We start from the raw sequence: 22,850 nt of genomic DNA on the forward strand, positions 1-22,850 counted from the left end.
TTACTTTCATATAGAAGACGTTCTCAGTAGAAACAATTGTAAAACCATGAATTGCAGTTACCCTAATCTTGTCGATTCCAATCACAAACCAAACTTTGGATCTGCGGTGTCCAAATTATGGCCCGGGGGCCATTTATGGTCCGCCATCCATATGTCATACCCACTTCTTTACCTTGAACCATTCAAGTTTCAGAATCAACAATATGATCACGTTTACGTATAATATATAGCGTAGCATTGACATAATGTACTATCACATTCACATCGATATTTTGATAATTGAAACATAAATCACTTTTGTAGAACTATGTACATTTTTATAGATTTTATGTAATCGAAATTGACATTGAAAATATAATAGCATTTTAGTTTAGCTAGTATCAAAACAAGCACCCAATGCACCTACATTGAATAGGTCACGTGTTAGCATAGCAGTTAGCAAGTCGTAATTAACACTACCTAATGCTAATGTGCAATGCTGCTTATTTATCACGATACATAAGAAAACATTGCAATTGAATTAAACACTTTTTGAACTCCAATTGAGTTGAATTCAAGTATTTAAAAAGAACTTAAAAGTAATTTAGCAAACGAATAAACGTTTTAAATTGGTGTTTTGTGTCGTTTGGTAAAATTGGTTGCAATTGGGAACACTCAAGCGAGTGAAATGCCGAACGCACTCGCAGTCAAACATTAGGAATGGTTTTACGTGATTGAATGTGACACGGAGCTCGGCGAGGCCGCAGTAGTTCCGTTGATACTTTACATAACCAAAAACAGGACTGCTTCCACTTTTATTGTCAGGATACTTGCTTCATGTAAAATATCTCAATACAATACAGTACAATGCATTTCCATCTGACTTCCTCCATGCGATTGGTTGGATTTGTAAAGGCCCTTGACCTACGCACAATGTAAGTCTACACACCCCTGTTTGAATTGGAACTTTTTGTAAAAAATGAATCCAAGATACATCACATCATAACTTTTCCTTCTGAAGTGCATAACGTGTAGAGAATTATTGTGAAAATGATTTGGAGGGAGAATGTAAACCTCTTATAAACAGGTTAAGATCTGGGTAGCGAATTTAGCATGTTAAACAGAAGCTAGCAGCTAGTTGCAGCCATTTAATGAGTCAAATATACCTCAAATATTATAATAAAACATTCCTGATTAAAAAGTACCAGTCGGGAAAAGTAAACAATGAAGATATTTATCATAAAGAAACGATTTGGCACAACAGTGACATGACCAAAAACTGTAGCGTGTTTTGTAATGTGATAACAATTTCCAACAAAATCCTCCTGAGACCCAGTCTATTCATTTGTGTCCACTGTTGTGGACATTTGTTTCAGGCCTCTATCTTTTGACACATTAGAGCTTCCCTACGAAGTCCTAGTGTGCTCAGTCGAGGACATCTTGGCCTTTCCAACGGTGTCTCATGTGTTTGGGTGGGAATTTACTTTGCTACAGTTGTCTTTGTTATGGAGAAAATGTGGCAAACTGGAAGCTTTATCTTACACTTTGCAACAGTTAAAACATATATAAAGATTGAAATTTTCACCAATAATTCTAAAAGGTAAGTTTGATGCAAACCTAGCATAATTTATCAGAGAACTAAATAATAACAATGAAGCATACTTGTTTTCCTTCAGCTGCAAGTAGTAGGAAAAGCCTACTAGAACTGCTGAATTTTGACTGGAGTTAACGAAGGGCAAGAAAATTTGATTTAGCTTTCATTTTTCAAGCTCACAAAAAACCCGGCGATTCAACAGGGGTGTGAAGACTTTTTTTTATGCCGACTGTGCATATGGGGCTGGTCACGCTGCTTAGCCACGATTAAAAACGGATTAAATTAAAAACGACTAAAATGATGTCACTTTTTTCTTTGTCCTTTTGGAACGACGACGACAACAAAAAATATAATCCCACCACGTTTGTGTGGGCTGGCGCCGTCCTCCCAGCACCTCAGTTCTGTCCTGGCCACACCGGGAAAGAGACGAGACGGACGAGACAAACAGGAGGACAGACTTGACGGGGAATCTGTCGACGCTGGCAGTCAAATAGCAGCTTTCGGTCTCGTCCCGAGCTTTGACAGTGACGGGGCTACTGGCTGGGGTGGTAGTCGGAGGGGCACGTTAAGTTGGGGGGGGGGGAGACTTGTCACCCATTCCTGTGTTGATCACACATTGGATGTCTGCTATGTGTGTTTAACACTTGCTGTTTGTAAATCTTCACAAGAAAATGGGGCTGGGAGGGGGGCTGCAGCAAAGAGGGCGCCCCTCGTCCCTCAGTACATTCTTGCAGGCGTAATGAGGGTGACGGGATTGTAAGAGGGGCGCATGTGTGTGTGGCGACGTGCGGGTCAGTAGCGGTGGGTCTGGTGCGAGTACTGCGGAGGCTGTTGGGAGGTAGAGGAGTATCCCATGCTGCTTTGGGGCAGTGATGTGCTTGGTCCAGGGTTCTGGTAGGCAGCATGTGGATTGGAGCGCTGGGGGAGGCATCACAGAAGGGTCATTTGAAAATTGGAGGACGTTTTGCAGCCCACCTATCAAACGTTAAATAATCCACATGCAACATACTAAAACATGCAGTTTCCTGATTCTGAGACAAAAAAGAGAAAAGAAGTACCCTCTAAAATGATTTTTTTTCTAATGTCCAATACCCTGTAATGAGATTTGGTGACTAATATTTTCTTCCTAAATAATTGCAGGAATTATATTTGTATTTTTGCATATTTAGAAAAGCGCAACCTAGTTGTTTTTTCAAAGTAGCCTTGTGGGCTGCTTTAAATGTCATTTTCACTTTATGGGCCACTGAAAAATAAATGTAAGACCTCAAATGGCCCCTGAAGCTATCTTATAAAATTAATTGAAAATTCAAATAAAATCTCTTGAACATTGTTGAAAATTTATCAACCATCAGATATTAAAGGCCAATACCAGTATTCCTCAAAATGCCTGGTATTGGTGTAGATAATTTGACCAATGCCTAATAGACTTATAGCTTTATTCAGGTTAAATTTGATCATTTCTCCTTTTTCTAAATTCAGGGCAATCAAAGAATCCAACTGAAAGCTATACCTGCAATAATGAATCACGTGTTAAAACTTATGCAAGATTTATGATTACAAAACCCAGTGAATGTGGTCAGTAATTGAGTAAAGCTGAGCAAGATTCTGGATTCCTGGTGGCGCTACACTGCCCCTTACAGGTCAATTTTGGTACTACAACAAAAATCTGATTTTGGCTTCTGCGATTGTTATCGGAGATATCATCATGTAAAGTATGGACTGTAAGATTAGCAAGGAGGAGGGGTTACCTGGTAGTCTGAGGTCATGATGAGGCCGCCTGAGGTAGTGGTGGGCGGGACCACGCGCACTTTCTTCAGCGGCGGGCCCTGGGCGTGGCTGTTGTCGGGATTGCCGGTGTGCCCCGCCCCGTTTGTGTGGTTGTTTCCCTGTTGCTGCTGCTGGTTCTTCTGCGAGCAAACAATTTGGCAACGGATGAAATTTGATATACTGTTGAAGGTGACGTCTACAATTTGCCATAGCAACTAACAAATGCTATTGTTTTTTTTTTTTAATAGGATTTACAATGTTGAACCGTTGTGCACACACTTTGCAACCCATACACATTGCATTTTTTTTTCCCTAATTTTGTAAAGGCTTTCAAAGGCGTAATAATAAAGGTTATTTATGAATATTTTTTTCCATCAACCTCTCAAATTGTTCGAGCCCTTAACCGGTACATAGCGCCACCTACTGTCTTGAGGTGAAACATAAGTCAACAAAGAATTTTCTGTTTGCTGACATAGCTTGACCGCCGCTCAACGGAATGTTGCAAAAATCGCAGGAAAATCAATGGAATAAATCAGATTAAAATGTTTCTCAAAAATTGGAATTGTAAAGGTTTTATATGGTCCAAAATTTGGACAATGATTATTTTTGTACACAAAATCTCACACATCAAGCTGCAATCACACAGAAATGTCAGAATCATTGCACTTTGAAATTTTACATGTTTTAAACATCTGCTGGGAATTTCAGCTTCCTAAGTGTTTTTTTTCCCCCAAAATGTTTCTTTTCTGATATCGTAAAAAAATCAATTTCCATAATTTGTAACATAATGCCACATGGCTTAAATGTGTGCATCGATCAACTTTAATTGGTACAATCTGGAAAAAGCCAATCCAAATTCCATGTTTTATTTTTCTCCGACATTATAATACTGAGGTCTTCAACACAATCCAGCAACACATGCAGAAAAATTTACTCAAGTTAAAATAAAGTTTTTCGAGCCAAAACGTTTTAGATTTTAGTTCAAACAAGTCTCTTTTAGCCAAGATGACAGCTTTGTACATCTCAGTATTTTATAAGCCGGCTTTGTGATGTGGATGACGTTTTATGCCATAGGACATTCACAGCTGTCCGTTTTTGATAGTTAATAGCTTGATCGTGCAATTGAAGGTGTTTCCACACTTTTGACAAGCGATAGTGTTGGCTCATAACATTTACTTTGTCTGCCTTGTCATCCGGCTCCTCCTCTGTCAGAAACTCCCTCTTTGGGTAGGGAATTTGACAGCCTGCAAACACACTGAAAGACAAAAAACAAAAAGAAATCACAATTTTGGATTCATTTTGGTCGCATCAAATGATTGATCTGAAACCTACTCGGACGTGGGCAGCGGCTCCTCTAAAAAGTAGGGGTCCTGCATGGCCTGCTCCGACGTGATTCTCCGGATGGGGTCCATGGTCAGTAGCTTCTGCAACTGTCAACCATATCGCAAGTATTATATAGGCAGTTTTGGATTTTTTTTTTTTTTTTGGTGTGTGTGTGCGCATCTCCACTCACCAAATGGAACGCTTTACTATCTGGCTTAACCTTGTGTTTCTCCATGTATTTTATAAGGCTGCAGTTTGTGTACCTGCAAAAGCGGAATCAACACAGTGAGCGTTATGAAGACTTTTTTTTTCGACTGACGAGGCCCCACTTACGTATTCCTCCTGAAGTCTTTCATGAGCGTGGAGTGCTCGGGCATCTTTTTGATGTCCTCCCAGTCTTTATCTGTCAGATGAAGAAAGGATTATGGCCAACCATCGCCCCTTGCTCGGTTATCCATCTTGTCCAGTCTGGATTACCATCTTAGGCTGGATTTAAAGTGCATGGTTGAAGTGACACTGGGCATAATTTGGTTGTCAAGGCCATTTCGATCAAAAACCGTACGGAATTCTATCAGAATTAGACACTCGGGTGTCTAAAGGAGGAAAATAAATCCTTCATGCCGACTGGTGAATTACGCAACAGGAGTAGGCAGGCAGCTTCAGTGAACTGGAAGAGATCCCGCATAAGTGGACGTTTTAATGTTTGTGACTTGTTCGCTCACTAAGGAAAAAGACAGAAAATGCTTGTCGTAACTCTGCTCATTATTTCATTCCACTTCTTTCTGTTTCGTCTTCGACATGTCAAATGCCAAAAGCTGAGTTGCGTAAAACGCTAATACATTGGATTACCTATGTTGCATCACTTTGTGCTGGTGTGTTATTTAAACTATCATGCTAGCCAAAAGTGGTTTGCATCGGTGGAATAATGCATGAAGTTAACACGATTTATAGTGTAGCTATTTAAATGTATGAATTGTACGTGAAAAACTATTTATTAGTCAAATTAATTAGAGACAAAATATATTTTCGCTGCTGAAAATAGCTATATATTGCTATATAACTAAATTAATAAAACAGAGTGCAGGTAGGCTAGCTTCTTTTACTTTCTTTATAGTCAAATAGAAGAGAAATGGGCAAAGATTTTTTTTGGCTGGGGGTGTCTCACCGGCGGGGAAGCCCATGACATTGAAGATGCGGTCCAGCTGGTCGTGATGGTAAGGGTTACTGGTCTTGATGTCCTCCTGGCGACAGTGGAATATGGGCTCGGATGTCAGCAGCTCGGCGAAGATGCAGCCTATCGCCCAAATGTCTGCGAGAGAAAATGAGGAGTTCAGAGGATTTCAACTCGCTGCCATTGACGGCTATAGACGTCCAATTGAAGTGTGATGTGAAAGTAGGGTAAAAGCAGAGCGCGCCCGGCCGTGGGGGCGCAATCGACCCACCGATGGCTTTGGTGTAGTGCCGGGCCCCCAGCAGCAATTCAGGTGCTCTGTACCAAAATGTGACGACCACTGGGTCGAGATCGGCTAAAGGCTTCAGTGGTGAATTGAAGAGACGTGCGAAACCCATGTCAGCTGCACAACATAGGCACTCATAAGTTAAACCAAAATAGCCAAATCATTTCAAATCCCCAAAAACGAAAAAAAAAATGCATACATACCTATCTTTACTCTACCTCTTTCTGGCCCTTCTCCCATCACTAAAATGTTTGCTGGTTTCTGAATAAGGAAAGAAATCTATTATTACAAAAGCGTTACATTGCTGCCCTCTAGTGGACAAATGAGCCCAGTGCGCCCAATGATGAAAGCGTTTCATGTAAATCCCTTGACAAGATTAGCCTCGTTTGAGGTATTTTTAAATGCTTTTACAATAAGAACAGAGCAAATGAATGATTGGATTTGTACAGTACGTACAAAAATCCAACGTAGTAACTCCAAATAGAACACCCCGCTCTAAACAACAACCGTTTATTTACGAACCGTGACTAAGCACACGCAGAAAGAAGTGATGCTTGAACCCAAAAATATCCCGGCCCCTTTTCAATCGGCTTACAAGGTCTCTGTGGAGGACCCAGTTTGCGTGGAGGTAATGGATGCCGTCCAGGATCTGGTAGAGCAGAGACTTGACCATCCCTCTGGGAAGCTGAAGTGGCTTCTTGTTAGCCTTGGACGCTCTGTGGAACTTAATGATGTGCTGCAGAGAGACAAAAAACACTAGTCAGCCTTGACCGCTCTTGCACGGATGGTGTATATTTAAAAAAACAAAAAAGACAATGAAGCAGAGTACCCAATGCAACATTCATATTTAACATACATTCAGAACAGGGAAATGTGGAATAACCGTATTCCCAAATGAGAATGTATGCTATCAGCCAGGTTGAACTATATGCCATGCATCGAAGAAAAAAATCCTGGATAACTAAATATCAGTTTTATCAGAAAGTTTATAAGAACCAGATTCAAGTGAAATGATTTTTAATGTCGTGAGAGGCACAGTCCATTTTCCTTCTCAACTTAAGAGCAAATTAAATGGAACATAAAACAATTTATGGCAATCTATGGCCTGGGTTGTAATTGGTAGCTACAGAGTCACAAATCACACTAAAGATATTCATATCTAAAAATTAATTTGAGGTGACGCTAAAGAATTTCTAATGAATAGTTTGTGGTATAGGAAATGGTTTCAATTGAAAATATTACCTCATTCAAGCTATCATTTAGTGGCATATTACAAACATTTGAATTCATGCAAAGGGAGCCAATTACAGACATTGTGCAACAAAAAATTGTGAACTTTGACCTGCAGTGTGATTATCCTTACCCAGAGATCGTGCTCAGCGTAGTCGAAGAGCAGCCACACTTTGCGGTCGGCGTGCGACAGGAAAACCTTCTGCAGCGAGATGACGTTGGGGTGCTTCAGCTCTCGCAGCAGCTGAAAAAGACAGAAGCTACCTCAGACAAAAATCCATCCTGAATGGCGATGATGATGACAAATTATGAATGTGATGCGATGCTGTAAATTAAATGGACTGCTGGGTTGTTATTCAACAACAGGGATACATCCCTGCATATGGCTGATCATTTTTGAAAAATTACCAAATTTGAACAAGACTTTGAAATATACACACGCAAATAAATTAGTCTGTAATACAATGAATAATCTCAGAGCCATGCAGGTCAAAAGTTTGGAAACACCCTCAAATTCAGTTCATTTTAACTATTGATGGAATAACTTTCAGATCACAGCTGTGCATTTGCAAGCGCTTGAATTTCTAGAACTATTAATGTTTGAGAACATTAACTTTTGACTGGAACTGTATGATACACAAATATTTGGGTCAAATAGAGTAGAACTCTCATTGAATATGATCGCCAGTTCTATTATCTATTCCAGCAAGACGAGTGGTAAAAGCAATGAGTAGGAAGATAAATATTGATAAATGATCTGGATTTTAACCTGCCAAACATCACACTTGGCATCGACCTAAAAAAAATAATTTTGCTTGAGTCCCGTTGGATCGTAGTCAACTCCCACTATTTTCTAAGCGAGGAAAATACATGAGTTTTGTTCTGGGGGAGAAGTATCAGAGTTTACAGATTGCACTTGTATTAGCAAACAACTCAGGAATGGTGTGAAGTTGTTAACACATCACCCCCCCCCTCCCAAAAAAAAAAAAAAAGCCTTACTGCAATCTCTCTGCAGGCTGACATGGAGATGCCGGTGCCTTCAATCTGCTTGAGGGCGTAGTCCTTATCGTCTTTCCTATGAACAGACGAGAGGCTGAGCTACATCCATACCAGACCATGGACCACAAAAGGGGGTAAGGGTGGGGTGAAAAGGGGGGGGTCACTTGGCAGCTGGCACCAAATGGGGGCGGGGAAATGACTTGCATTACCTCCAGATTTGTGTAATCAAGCTCACCTCTGAGGCTGGCTAAGACAGAGGACGAGGTCTGTCTGGCAGCTGGCGGGGAACAAAACAAGAGCGCCGGGACCGACTACTCACTTGAATGAATTGGCACGCCGCTACCCCCCCCTCCCTACGTCCCGTATAAACCCGCGCTTTGTGCCTCGCCCCTCGTAAACAGCAGCCTTCCATAATCCAACGCAAACATCTTTAAAAGGCTTTTTAGTGCTTTTTGGTGAGTGAGAATGTACCAGGCAGTGATATTCCGCACAGCAAACTGCAGCAGGGGCCGCATGCCCATTTGAATGCGGATGAGGACTACATTTTACAAATGGACTTTTACAAATCCACAGTTCGATGCAGCCTACCTGAGCAAAGTAAAGGTGGCGACCAGGATGTGGGCGGTTCAAAAGAAATTTGCCAGCCCTTGTCATTGTTTTGGCGGTGGGCAAGACCCTTAAGGTGAGAAGGGGGTACCCTTCTAAAAACTTTCTGGAATTATTTGAGTAATCCCGAGTAGATGTCACACATCCGGTCGTCATGGTAACTAAAGCTGGACCTAACATTGGCCCAGCATTACAGGAGGTGAACTGTACTACGAATTTTAACGCATTTTGCCAAACGCTTGTCAAAGAATAAGATACTTGGGAATGCTTTTACATTGAAAGGGGGATAAGCATGTCACGTTTTATCATCGCTTTTTTGGCATTTGAGCTGCTTAGATAAGACAGGTGTACTTGTTGTGTGCAGAAGTGGGCTGCATGTGTTTGTCCTGCCAAAAAGTGTCAAAATGACAAGCACTTTTGTGCTTTTTAACCATTGAGTGGCTAAAAAAACAAAAACAAATGAAATACTCAACGACGCCCACAATAAGGCGTCAATTGATGGGGTCGACTCGCATGGAGGCCTCGTTTACCTACAAACCCTCCTGTACTCACCCGTCTTTTCTCTTCGCCTTGAAAACATGACCGTAGGTGCCTCTGCCCACTTTGCATCCTTCGTACTCAAACAGGTCCTCGACACGCTCTCGCTCTCCGGTCAGCTTCACTTTGAAATCATAGTCCATTTTTCCCACCGCTGTTTTGGGGCCTCGAACGCGTCGTCCCCTTTCTTCTTCGTTTTTTTTAAGCGTCGCTTTGGGAGGCAACTAGGCTACTCCCGACGAGCTCGGCTTCGGTAATTCAGCGAGTTGCCTTCCTCCGGCGTGGCCCTTTTTTCCTTCAACCCAGCGTCCACATCGAGCTATCCGAGCGAATTCGATGCGCCGGCAGGGAGGTGCGGTGCTCGGATAGTCCGGGTAGAAAATCTGGCGTGAAAGTATATTCCTTTCTTTTGATGCTGCGTCTCCCTTCAGCCGGTATCTGCTCCAAAGAGACGCACTTTACTCGGTAACGGTGTCGTATTCACGCGCGGCAATGTCGTAAAATGTCGTAAAGGACAGCCGGAACCCCCTGCGGGAGAGAATGTAGAGGAAAGAAATTAAAAAACAGAACATCCCGGCTGCGAAAAGAAATAAAATTACTACTGTGTAAATAAAGTCACGCTATTGAAATTAACAAATTTAACAGCCACGTGTATCACGTCGATGTATTTTACACGAACTATATTAGTCGTAACACTACACGTTTGTGTTTTGTTTTTAAATCGTGTTAAAAGAGCCCCCCCCCCCCTTAAAAAAAAGTCCAATTTAGTTTTCCGTTCAATTACGAATGACAAATAAACCCACGCAAAAATATACATTAAAAATGTACGACTGTGTCTATGGCTAATATTTGAAATTTGGTACATTACTATTACTAAAAAACTATTTAACACACGAATGACATTAGAAATGAACGAGCACTTTATTTTTAGTTTGTTTTAGCATAAAAAAAACTATGGTTCGGTAACACAGGAACCAATGCAGCAAAAACAAATTGCCTGTTACAACACGGACCGTATAAGCCGTAACACCTCTTGGTCCCATCTTGGGTAGAGCGAGAGAAGGGAAAACGAAGGGAACCGTCCATATTACAGCTGCTCTATCGGGTATTATGCCGTTTTGACGTCGTTGTCATCTCACCTAAATCGGCGCCGGTGCTCGGCGTTATCGATCTCACACGTTGGCTCGATAGCACAACTCTTTATCCGATGTGTACCGGGGTAAATTATTCAACTTCGGGTCAGCTAACGTTGTGTATTCGGATTGCTATTCGCTATCGTTACTTGCGCTAACTAGCCAGGGCACAGCTAGCCACTAAGGCGTTGCGCATTCAAAATGTTTCTTTGTGTCATTGCCGCGCGTACGCCCAATTGCTTGTGCCTTCGGTGGCGACACGCGCTTCGCCGTCATCGCCTTTTTTGTCACACTTCAGAAAAAAAGAACATTCTTTTGTCTTTGCCTTCGTTTACATGGAGACTCTGTCCTTTGCGTGTCGTCCCACCTCCGCGCGGCGACGATTGGACACTCGGCCTGTCGCTCATCCCCAGCGGGCCGGCGATTGGCTGTTACCTCAGGGTGGACCCTATAAAGCCCCGCTTTAGCTCGCTTTATCGTCCCTGTCTTCAACGTGGCCTTCTGTCAGGAAATCTTGGCCGATGTTAACATCCGCGACGAATACATCGACGTCAAAGGGTCCTTTGCGGATCATCGATGTGAACGTTCCCATTACGCTTACACCGCCACGCTTCGGGCTAAGCACGTTAACTCTCGTTTTCACCAGTGGGTGTTTGGAGGCAAAATGGAAGACGATGACTATGTCGCCGTTTATAGTGAAGGCAATCTGGTTTATTCTTGGTTTGCTAGGGGGTAATGTTCGCTACATAAGTGCAGTGGGCGAAGGGGAAATAAATGACAATGCTTTCTTGTGTTTACCAGCACTGTTCACGGTTATGGACCCTCCTGGTGGGGGAGACGAGCGTCGGAGACAGGCCGAGCGTCTTCGGAGGGAGGAGGCCTACTATCATTTTATTAATGACCTTAGCGAAGAGGAGTACCGCCTTATGAGAGACAGCAACCTGTTGGGGACCCCCGGTGAGCAGGGGAGGGATTCATTTTCTTTATTATTTGCAGCAGTCTGCAAAACTACTTAGAAATCTAGCAAGGATTATAGACAGTCTTTTTTGAATTAGTGAATTGGCCCACGTAGTCCAGCAGTTGCATTTTTTTTTTCTGCTATTGTTTCTGGGAGTGTGTAACCAGATCCCGCCACACAGGGGAGGTGACGGCCGAAGAGCTCCAGCAACGTCTGGATGGAGCAAAGGAGCGAGAGTCATCGCAGCCAAGCACAGAGCAGCGATTGCCGGCCGCCGAGCCGGTGGAGCAGCAGGGCGGTAGCGGGGAGGAGAGAAGCTCCGGGAGACGAGCAGCAGGTAGGACTACAAAGGCGTGGCGAAATTTGTGAGGTGAAACACAATTTCCAATTAGGATCCATTGCATTTTTAGGGGAAAAACAAACAACTTGGATGCTTGATGAACAATACAATCAATGATTTCAATAACGTTTTCACAATACAACTAGAGGCAAAAGTGGAGCTTTTTGGCAATATTAAAACACTTTTACTCTAATGTATAACTAAGATAAGATATCACATTGTACAGTTTGCTGTCTATGTATTAGAGGTGCACCAGTTGCAATTTTCTGATCAATCCAGCAGCAACTGTCTAGAGATGTTCACATTTTCAGAAATATAATCAATATTTGCCCAGTATCTGCTTGTTTAATTTCATACATGATAAATGTCGACCTGTTTGCATGCAACACATTTACGGTTTGCTGTAGTTTGTGTAATTCGGTGTTCATAGTTAATGACTTACAGAACATATGTATCTAAACAGTGTAATACTTTAAAGTAAGATGTACTGTACTCTTGGTAAAGAATAAGAGAAAACATTCAGAGTGAATAGTGTAAATTATTCAGGCTTTTTAGAGGAAAATGTACTTTAGAAATTTACAGCGTATTAAGTACAAAAAAAAAAAGTTCAACACTATATTCTAGGCAGTGCCGAGCCAGGAGCAGAAGCGTCCAACGGAGACTCGTTGCTGGAGTGGTTGAACACGTTTCGGCGCACGGGCAACGCCACGCGCAGCGGTCAGAGCGGCAACCAGACTTGGCGCGCCGTCAGCCGGACCAACCCCAACAGCGGCGAGTTTCGCTTCAGCTTGGAGATCAACATCAACCACGACCAACCCGAGGCGGGGGAGCACGCCGACGCCATGGACGCGACCGAGCAGCCCGCCCCGGGTTCCACCTCTCCGCCGCGCCGGTCCGGCTCGAGGCCGTCCCCTTACCCGACTCCTCGGCCCGCCCTTAGCAGGAGGATGCAGACTCGGCGCACACGCAGCAGCAACAGTAGCACCCTCTCCGTGAACCCAACTGCACTTTCGGCCCCTCTAGCGCCCCCCCCTCAAAGGAGAGGTGACGCCATGCACTCTTTAGTACCGCCGCCCACCGCTTCTCATTCGGAGCAGTCGGCATCTTCCTCGCGTTCGCCCGCCGATGCCGAACTGGAGCAAAGCCGCGACAATTTGACTTTATCTCTGGATTGCCCCAGAGTGTCGCCCCAGTTGGGGTCCCAGGCGCCGGCGGCGGGACAGGAAGCGCCTCGGACTCGATCGCGCGGACGTTGGCGCCAGGTGACGGCGGCGTGGAACGGCGGCATCTCGGGCCGCGCGTCCAGACGGAGTCGATCTCCTTTGCACAGAAGCCAAGCGAGCGCGCCGGCGTCCACCAGCGCCGTCAGCGGCTCCAGCATCCACATCGTGGATGCGGGCGCCGGCATGGTTCCCGCGGAAACGGAGGAGCCGGCGGCGGAACCCGCCGTCCCCGCGGGGGAGCCGACCGCCGAGAGCGGCGAGAACGAATCTCATTCGACCGGCGCCGGAGGTTCGTCCTCGGTTCGCCGCCACCCCACCATAATGCTGGACTTACAGGTTAGGCGGATCCGACCCGGGGAGAACCGGGACCGCGACAGCATCGCCAGCAGGACGCGTTCCCGCGCCCGCGTGGCCGAGAACACGGTCACGTTCGAGAGCGACAGCGGGGGCTTCCGGCGCACCATCTCGCGCTCGGAACGCGCCGGGATCCGCACCTACGTCAGCACCATCCGGATCCCGCTCCGGCGCATCAGCGAGACGGGCTTGGGCGAGCCTAACTCCACGGCGCTGCGCTCCATCCTGCGTCAGATCATGACGGGCTTCGGGGAGCTCAGCTCCCTCATGGAGACGGAGGCTGACGCCGAGGCTCCCGGTCACGTGGACGTGGCCAATACGAGCGCCGGCCTGGCGGCTCGCCTCTACGCCGAGAGCGCCTCGGTCCAGGCGGGCCCGGTCGGCCAGGATCAAGAGCGATTGGGTCCGGCCGGCGGAGTGGAGGAGTCGGTCGGCCAGGCCAGGCTCGCCGGCGGCGGCGGCCCGCCGAGCGCCGCCGAGGGGCGCCCGCCCGCCAGCCGGGACACCAACAACCTGGTGGAAAACGGCACGCTGCCCATCCTGCGCCTGGCGCAGTTCTTCCTGCTCAACGACGAGGACGACGACGAGCACCCGCGCGGCCTCACTAAAGAGCAGATAGACAACTTGGCCACGCGCTCGTACGGCCAAGCCAGCCTGGAGGGCGAGGCGGGCCGCGCCTGCAGCGTCTGCATCAACGAGTACGCGCAGGGAAACAAGCTGCGGCGCCTGCCCTGCACGCACGAATTCCACATCCACTGCATCGACCGCTGGCTGTCGGAAAACAACACCTGCCCTATCTGCAGGCAGCCCATCCTCGCGGCGCACCACGACTGACTGACTGACTGACCCGTACCGGGCTCCCTCTTACAGCTGCCTGTACATAAATGCGTTCGTTTCTGTCGGCAAGTCCGTGGAGAGGGTCGGAAGCAAAAGTTCGGGAGAGGGGCTGAAAAGAAGGCATAAATCCAGAGAATTAATCAAAGTTATTTTTTTAGGCTTTTTCCATTTCAGTTTCCTTCTCTGCATCTTGTCGGAACGTCATCCGCGAGGGACTTTTTGTTAGCCGCTGCTCGTAGTCTTGACGCCGTTATGATGTCTCCCCTATCAAATTATTATTTGTCCACTAGCGACTGTAAATACCCCACCACAATCTGTTAAAAATTGGCATTCTCGCGCAATTTTAAACAATCGCTTTACCGGAATTATGGCGGTACCTTTTGTGTGACAATTTTTTTGTTCTGAATCTGAGATATCCATGAAATAGTGCTATCATGGTGAAAAGAAAAAAAAGCTAACTTGTATTTGAGTTTCTGTATTTAATTTGTAATAAAGTTTGTATCGATCTAGGTCCGGCATTTATGATTTGTCAAGTTCCCTCACGCACAACTGTTGAGGAGCCGCAAGAAGAAAACAACTTGCTATTCTGGGAGAAATTTTTAGTTGCCATTCAGCTGTGCAATAATACAGATAACAAAAAAAAAAAGGATCTTAAGGACATGCGTCATGAAATGTCAGAATGTGTGCAAATGAAGGAATTCACCTCTCCAGACTTGGTCGAGGCTTCTCATGTCATTAGGCTATTTATTCCGTTTCTATTTAATGAGAAATCTGAACTTTTTAAAATCACGAATGTGTCTATCATGTTGCCATGTGATGACAGTAAATAATGATTTTTGTTCCTATGTGCACCCCTTATCTGGGGAGGGTTAAAGGTCTGCTTCACAACAATAAAACGCAGCTTTGTCATGCCCAGTGACGCGTTTGTGTGTTCACCATGTTCGTGTCAGTATATGTAAACGTCATTAAACACACTATATCCCTTTATCCTGTGTGAAAGGGCCGAACGAGTTGGTTGACGTGCGGCGGACGTAAACATGCGCATTCGGGTGGAAAGACGCCGAAGTAGCGTCAAGCTTGACAGAAAAAGGAGACGTCATTTTCTTTCCTTCAAAATAAAATCCTGTTTGCACACCTTTTGATTCTGTCCTTTGATTCGGGACCACGGCGCAAAGTTACATTCAAGTTGTTAAAAGACAATAACAGAAAAAAACATGAAATAAAACAAACCGTTGGAATGAAAAATTGTGGCTGTAGAAAAACATAGCATTTTATCTCCCATCCCTAGCGAAACTTGCTAATTAAAACAGCGACCAATATAGCGTCCGAGTTTGGTTTGTAAATGTTTACTGTTTTAAATTATAATACTATTTAATTAAAAATAAGATGTTAGACCATCTACAATTTGTGCTAATGTGACGTCTTACTTTGAAATCTACAGCTAGCTTGCGGAACTGGCTAATCGATTAGCATGCACCTGCAAAAGACGCCAGTGACTTGTAAAGTTTGATAGAAAATAAGCATAGACGTCGTTTTGCTTTTCAAAGTAAACATCTTAATGAATATTTCCTTTGGCTGTGTCTTTTACATAGTAATAATTGTGCAAAGCTTCATTTATTTAATGATTAAAGTTGGAAATGAGATCGAAAAATCAGTTAAAAGGGAGTATATTACCTTACGTTTTTGATTAATGCATCTTACTTTGACACCCAAACCGACCCAACGGAAATATCCCCGCTATCTCCTGTTTCTCTTCATCGTTCCTCTGCTAGTAAAGCGGTCAGAGCGAATATGGTCCCCGGTCGTCAGCTGCTTCTGCGGCCGCGGCCCGCAGCAAGCACTCGCCTTCGCCTCGGCTCCGCTGCGGCCGAGCCGTAAGAGAACATGTCCCCGTTGCCTCTTCCACTACCACCAGCACCTCCTCGTCCACGGGCGCGATGTATTTCAACCGGGGAGCCAAGAAGATCCACAGCGAGGGAGGTAAGATGCAATGAATGGACATTCCAGTGAGCAACGGGCGGCTCGTGCAGCGATTGATTTGCGTTACAAGAATGAATTGCGCATTTGACGTTGATGGTGGTTCGCTGCTATGTGCGTGTGTGTGTGTGTGTTGAGCGTGGATGTGAGAGCAACGCAAACGTCGCCCCGAACGCCCTTCAAATACGTGGGTCGTGATGTCGCGATTTGCGTCCGCTACTCAGGTGAAATTTCGTACTCTGCGTCGTTTTGACCCGCAGAGTGATGGGGAACGTTTCTTGTGCTCGTTTGGAGTCATAGAATTGTGCACCAGCTGGAGGACGAGCCTATTAGCAAGCCGATTTGCGGGTCACGTGACCGTCTGAAACGCGCGCGACCTGGTAAGCGAAATGGGGGTCCTCGCTTTACGACATCTCTGACATACGACGCCAAGACACTGCAATGATGATTAGTCAAGACAACGATGACACTATGACTGTCAAGTCTTATATAAAAAAAAAAAAATCAATTGATACAAAAAAATGATGGTATTCAACCAAAATTAACAAGTCAATGACTAGGAGGTCACAATAATTGTGTAAAATAATGATGTAAAACTGCAACAATGCTTTGACACTGAATAAAAACGACTATGAGTTCACAATAAGTAATTCTATGAGATTCTACGAGGCACGGAGCAAAAATAATGTTACCAGAATCAAATAAATAATGCTATGAGACCGCTAAATACGAGAACACAAAAACGCTATGAGACAGGAATAAGCAACACTATGATAAAGCATCAAATAATATCTGCATTAAATAAAACTCTGAGACCCAAAAAATAATTATGTCACAATAACTCTATAAAACTTCAAAATGGTTGACACTAATCGAAAGCGACTATGAAGTCAGAATAAATAATTGCATTCAAACTATGAAACAAGGAAAACAAAACAATGCTATTCGACTGAAAAAAAAATCTATGATGCTGCGCTAAATATAAGGCCACAATAATGCTGTGAAGCCAGAAAAATACAATAAGTTGGACAGCATTATTGCTTCGAGACAGCAAGAAGTAACACTATGAATCTTTAAAAATATTGCAAGGCCAAAATAAGTAATTATAATAAATACTACTATAAAACAGCAATAAAAACACAGTGACTAGAAAAATATTACTTTGATGCGGCGATAATGCTACGGAACTCTAAAAATACCCTGAAAATAAATAAGGCGCTAATGGAAAAAAAAATGCTATTAGACAAATAACTAACACTAAAAAAAATTGTGATAACGCTATTAAACCATAATGCTATAAGGTTAAATAAATATACTATGAGGCCGTGATTAATTCCATTTTGAAACTGCAATAAATAAATGATGCTAGGAGGCTACAATTACGCTATGAAGTCACGCCCAATATCACTATGAAAACACATTAATTGATGCTCTATGCGATTTGCAATTTCAATCCATTTTTCTCCCTCGTAAATAAATATAACACACGCACTGCCCACGCACACACACACACACACACACACACACACACACACTGCATAGAGTGCAGCGGCTTGCCCTCGAAGAGAGTAGAATGTGTTTGCCTTTTATTTTAATAGTCACCAGCGCATAATGTCAGGCTGCTGCTATGCTCCTGTTGTCTGTGTGTGAGCTAACGCGTGTGTGTGTGTGCGTGTGTGTGTGTGTGTGCCAGCGCATGCCACTTCCACAAATAGAAATCAGGGCAAATTATGAACAGTTAATCATTAATCATGGAATGAAACGTTGGCAAGGAGCATGACTAAAGTCAAAAGTTGGGCGCGCGCCTGTTTCCCTCCCGTATGCGCTCCATACTGTAATCTCTCACTGTGAGCTGCTGATTCTTTGCTCCAATTAGCGCCGTCACATGTTTGTCATGACATACTCGGTTACCAAGCTGTTACGTTTGGTTACATTGGAGTGTGTATTTTTAGAGTAATTCCACTTCAAGCCATTGTGTCTTTAAAAAGAAGACTTAACTCTCCTACATCATGGCATTTTCGCTTAGAAAATATGACTTATTTTATAAATGTCATTTTTGATAAGACATTATTCTTCAGTAGAACGTCGGGCCTGCATCAAACATGGGCTTGAATGTGATTGGTTAATTCATTCTAAACACATGTGATTGGTTAATTCATTCTAAAAACATCCTTCACAAATATATATATATATATATATATATATATATATATATATATATATATATATATATATATATATATATATATATATATATATGGTGTGTTTACGCTTTTTTTACTCAATGTAAATGTCAGCTCTGCTGGTGAGTGATAAGCAGTGCAGCCAACTGTCAACACGTGTGCTGGGTAGATAACGGAAGGATGAGGCGTTGATGTATTTACACGTGGTGACCAACAGGGGGCGCCATTCTCCACATCATTCATTTCTTCACACGTACAGTAATGCAAGTGTGCTATATGTGTGTTTGTGTATTTGTGGGCTGAACGATTTTGAAAAACAATCACGTTTTTTTTTCTACCACCGGTGATTAATCGTTTAAAGGCCTACAAATTATGTTCAAGCTTTGTTTATCAAAAAAAATCATAGTTTCATTACTGCTTGATATTGTTTCTGACTAGGCAAAAAACTAGAGAAGGAAAAAATTGTATCGCACATTCCTAGGTAATAATTACTTTTGAAATCAATTAATTGATCTACAATTGTCCAAATCCTCTCCAGATTTTGTGTATTAAAAGTGCTAGTGGTATCTATACTTGGTATCCTATCGTTGACTACTTAATGCTTGATTACTCATCCTGTTATCCGTAAAAAAAAAAAAGAAATCATTACTGTTAATATTTGATGAATTGTTAAGAGGTTCTAAAATTGTCCAAATCCTCTCAAAATTTTAGAACTTGCTATCGGTGACAACGCAAAAGCGTGAGTACTTGTACTTGTATCAGTCTAAAAAAAAAGTGATACCGAATGTCCCTATTTGATAATTACTCTTGATAATTGTCCAAATCCTGTCCAAATTTCAGGACCTGGTATCGGTGAATACTCATGAGTTGAGTGCACATGCTGGTATCTGTTTGGTTATCAACAGTGGTATTGAACTGACTTAATTGATATATTTTTTTTTTGATAAAGAATTAATTCATCATTTAGACAACTATAATTGTCCAAATCCCCTGAATTTGGAATAGGAATATTTTCAGATTGTCCTTTTTGAACACAGTTTTATTATCAGTGTTGAATCAAACGTCGGAAAACGGTCATCAGCATTTTTGCCGATTTTCTGTTACTTTTTCCGATTTTCCGTTACTCGCAGCAAAGCAGCCATAACACGATCGGATTGTTGTCCACACAGTTTTCATTGAATAAAATCCGCGATTGGAAAACCGGATTCTTCTAATTTTCCGATTTGAATTCGATTCATTGTTCAGCCCTGGTATATTTATCTGTTGTTTTGTTGTTATTGTGTGTTGTTCTCTCCCGCCCGCCCGCGGCCCGCAGAGCAGTTAGTGTTGACCTCCATTAGGCAGGACGCTTCCGAGCCGCAGGACCCAAGCCGGGGGGCGCGCGCCCGCCCGCCGGACAGGTTTGACAAAAGTGAGTGGGACCGGATGGCGTCGGGAAAGGTGCATGCGCGCCAGGAGCGGCGCCCCCACCCGGCCCCCGAGAGCCGCGGCGCGGCTCCTAAATCGAGCGTTCCGTTTTGGTAGGAAAAGCGAGCGACGGCGCATCGAAGTCGAGCGTGGCTGCTCGGGGCCCGGCGTGACCAGTGCCGGATTCGAACCCTCACGCCTGCATGTGCTCGTACGGGCGGATCTCGGTTGAAATTCGACGCAAATCGAATGCTTCGATCAAACGCCTAGGACAAGGGCGTCAAACTGGTTTTTATCGTGGGCCACATTGTACTTATAGTGTCTGTTAGAGGGCCGGAATAAATCTAAAAACAGTCTAAAAAAAGCTTCATTTTTAACGTACCGCTTTAATTTCTCTAAAATCCAGAAAATGTAGGACTTAAGAATAGAAAACACGTGTCTAATAAACTCGTTTTTTTTACATAGTTTTGAATACAGAGGCCGATTAAAAACTGTTCAAAAGATAAATCGGGAACAGGAAATGGTTATTTTTGAAGACGATCTGCAAGTTTAGCAAGAAACTTGAAATCAAATCAGCATTTGGCGGGCCACATAAAATGATGTGGCGGGCCGGTTTTGGCCCCCGGGCCTTGAGTTTGACACCTGTGGCCTAGGATATTCGAAACGCAGATGGATTTTATGAGTCATCTGGCTAATAGTAGACGTTAGCTCATTCGCTGGATCTTTGACGGCCACGGCCGTCATTGGCAGTGAATGAGTTGTATTTACTTAGGTGAGACTCGGTACTCAAAACCATGCATGCTTTGTTATGTATGGATGGACATGCTTGGCAAAGAGCATGTTCATATGCATGTTACAACTTGCATGTTTTTTTTTAATGCAAACATGCATCCCTCCATGCAACCTGGGAGAAAACGGTTTGTGTGCAGACATGGTGGCAATAATTCATAGGCATACTTTTTTTTTGCATATCCATTTTAATTCCTTCATACTGAACATTTTCTTTGAAAAAAGTCGTTTTATTTTGCCGTTTTCAACAGTAAACTTGAATATTTTGTCTATAATATACTGATGACTATTATTTTTTAGCGCAAGACTTGCCACTTGCCGTCGACTTAAAATGACATCACCCGTCCTCTAGGCCAATCACGGCTCGCCTGTTGCTCATGTGACATTCATAAGCTGCGCTGTGATTGGTTATTTGAGCCTTCAGCACAAGCGACGTTTTCAGTTGACAGCAAAATGTGTCTTTTAAAGTAGTAATTGTACATGAGAAATAATGCAGTAAATTAAATATAGACAAAATAATAATTGGTCACTGCTGAAAATGGCTAAATAAAAAAAAAAGACTGAAATTCCATATTAGTTTGCAAAGTATTGCTTTCTTTTTTGTATGATTGATGTATGATTTTTCTATCGTTGAAAATGGTTTCTTAAAAAGATACAACTTTAGTCTCTTAGCATAACTTTTATTTTACTAACTTTTGTAACATTTCCTTAAAAAAGAAATGACAATTTTGGGGGGGAGGTGTTTTTTTTTTTCACAATAGTATTAATACTAATTGAAAAAAAGTAGTTTATTTAGTTTATTTTTATTTTTTAGGGGGGAAAAATTTGATTTTGCAAATTACACCTTTTTTCCTTTCATACTGAGAATGTGACTTAATTCTCATAAAATAGTTTTTTTTATTTTTAACCCTACTCTCATAATATTGCACCACCACAAAATTGCATTATCTTTGTTCATTTCACAGTGACTTTCCCGCGAAAAATTGCCTTTTTCTTTTTTGACTTAATTTGCCATTTTTTGGCGCAACCATTTTTTTCTTTTATCCCAAGATACAACTTTTGCTCTCATAGAATTCAGCCATTTTTTGTTCCTCCATTCATGTGAGATTTCCAATGGGAACGTTTGTTGTTACGTGTGTCTCACGTGTAGGATTACGAGCGCGTCTTGGCTTAGCCGGCAGGTGAAGTTGCAGAGCAGACATAACGAGGATTAGCATGGCCGCGCTGTATCGTTGGGCCCGTAAGAAGCTTTTTCGCTTCTTGGCTCCCCGCTGATCCGTGACGGAGCGGGAAATGGCAAAGCGGGACACCGGGTCGGGCAAAACCGGCAAATAAGGTCGCCATGGGAGTTTGCGACCGAACGGGCAGGCGACGTTCTGTTGGTAATGTTTTTATTTTCTTAATTCTGGACTTAACACTGGACTATTAGCCGCAGGGTTCAAAGCATGAGAAAAAAGTAGCAGCTTCTAGACCAAAATTCACACGGAAATTTGAGGACTTTGATCACTTTAAGTGAGAGAATGGCTCTGTCAGATTCCTTGATTGTTAAACTAGTTAGCTATCGATGAATTCGACAATTGATTAGTCAGCGATTATTCGATAAATTTGATGGGACTGAATGAATTTTGACTTTCAGTGACAAGCGTTATTGGAAAAGGAAATCAGTTTATTTAGCGTTTTCACTCACCTTTTAAGGTCAACAGAATATTGTGTGCTGTGTCTATGTAAATATGGGTGCTGCCATTGAAAGATTGACTTCCATTCTTCAGTTCCACTTGCATGTAGGTAACATCTTGTTGTAAGTGTGGAAACACTGCCATCCAAAGGTCAAAGTTATCACTGCAGTCCTCAATTGGCTTGTACAGTATTAGGTAAGCATTAGTCAAGTGTGTCAGCTTCTCTCCATAAAAAAACGTACTTCACCAGAATTCTATGATTTATTATCGTTATTACGATTTAAACAACTAGAATTCTCATCCATGGCACCGATTGAGTTAATAGACAACTGTTGCGATAATTGATTAATTATTGACAATTCGTACTGGCCAAATTAACGGTTTATAACATCTGTGAAATTGTTGCGCTCAATAACTATAAAATGATAGAGGCTATTAGGCTATCGCTATGTAAGTTAAAAATTCCCTGTGCCGTTTTACT

The 22,850-nt window shown here is 43.1% G+C and overlaps 3 protein-coding genes across 13 annotated transcripts in view; 2 read left to right on the forward strand and 1 right to left on the reverse strand.

The window, feature by feature from the left end:
- Positions 1-781: 781 nt before the first annotated feature.
- Positions 782-9,975, reverse strand: cdk8 (cyclin dependent kinase 8). The gene is made up of 13 exons (XM_088402013.1): positions 9,508-9,975; positions 8,350-8,425; positions 7,484-7,594; positions 6,716-6,856; positions 6,324-6,381; positions 6,106-6,237; positions 5,829-5,972; positions 4,997-5,066; positions 4,854-4,926; positions 4,673-4,770; positions 4,517-4,595; positions 3,322-3,480; positions 782-2,491 (listed from the first exon to the last, which is right to left on the reverse strand). The coding sequence occupies exons 1-13, from the start codon at positions 9,633-9,635 to the stop codon at positions 2,366-2,368; spliced, it is 1,395 nt and encodes a 464-aa protein (XP_088258139.1). The 5' UTR covers positions 9,636-9,975; the 3' UTR covers positions 782-2,365.
- rnf6 (ring finger protein (C3H2C3 type) 6) lies at positions 9,820-15,471 on the forward strand. 4 transcript variants are annotated; one of them, XM_088402010.1, is made up of 4 exons: positions 9,820-9,844; positions 11,427-11,582; positions 11,765-11,920; positions 12,548-15,471. In XM_088402010.1, the coding sequence occupies exons 1-4, from the start codon at positions 9,829-9,831 to the stop codon at positions 14,332-14,334; spliced, it is 2,115 nt and encodes a 704-aa protein (XP_088258136.1). In that variant the 5' UTR covers positions 9,820-9,828; the 3' UTR covers positions 14,335-15,471. The 4 variants fall into 4 exon arrangements, with proteins under 4 accessions (XP_088258136.1, XP_088258137.1, XP_088258138.1 ...); XM_088402011.1 differs by lacking the exon at positions 9,820-9,844 and adding an exon at positions 10,519-10,597; XM_088402012.1 differs by lacking the exon at positions 9,820-9,844 and adding an exon at positions 10,588-10,711.
- A 647-nt stretch (positions 15,472-16,118) lies between these two features.
- The window catches only part of atp8a2 (ATPase phospholipid transporting 8A2), a 49,291-nt gene continuing 42,559 nt past the window's right edge, over positions 16,119-22,850 (forward strand). For 6 of the 8 annotated variants that reach the window (XR_015863605.1, XR_015863606.1, XM_088401778.1 and 3 more), the window contains exon 1: positions 16,119-16,317. Coding sequence is in view for 6 of the 8 variants with exons in the window: in XM_088401778.1 (XP_088257904.1) it covers positions 16,275-16,317 (43 nt within the window). In the remaining 2 variants the exon portion in view is untranslated. Of the gene's footprint in view, positions 16,318-21,930; positions 22,076-22,850 lie in introns of those variants that run through there. The other 2 variants (XM_088401779.1, XM_088401782.1) reach the window with 2 other exon arrangements.

Source organism: Hippichthys cyanospilos, chromosome 19, assembly GCF_059441005.1.
Source record: "Hippichthys cyanospilos isolate Australia breed blue-spotted pipefish chromosome 19, RoL_Hcya_1.0, whole genome shotgun sequence".
Taxonomy (NCBI): domain Eukaryota; kingdom Metazoa; phylum Chordata; class Actinopteri; order Syngnathiformes; family Syngnathidae; genus Hippichthys; species Hippichthys cyanospilos.

Bases quoted from the DNA above. Each gene is read 5' to 3' on its own strand.
- rnf6 (XM_088402009.1), top strand. From the start codon at position 11,290: ATGGAAGACGATGACTATGTCGCCGTTTATAGTGAAG. The intron at 11,327-11,426 runs GCAATCTGGTTT...TGTGTTTACCAG, and splicing joins TGTCGCCGTTTATAGTGAAG to CACTGTTCACGGTTATGGAC. The intron at 11,921-12,547 runs GTAGGACTACAA...ACTATATTCTAG, and splicing joins CTCCGGGAGACGAGCAGCAG to GCAGTGCCGAGCCAGGAGCA.
- cdk8 (XM_088402013.1), bottom strand. From the start codon at position 9,635: ATGGACTATGATTTCAAAGTGAAGCTGACCGGAGAGCGAGAGCGTGTC. The intron at 6,238-6,323 runs GTATGTATGCAT...TATGTTGTGCAG, and splicing joins AAGAGGTAGAGTAAAGATAG to CTGACATGGGTTTCGCACGT. The intron at 3,481-4,516 runs GTAAATGTTATG...GTTTGCTCGCAG, and splicing joins CGGATGACAAGGCAGACAAA to AAGAACCAGCAGCAGCAACA.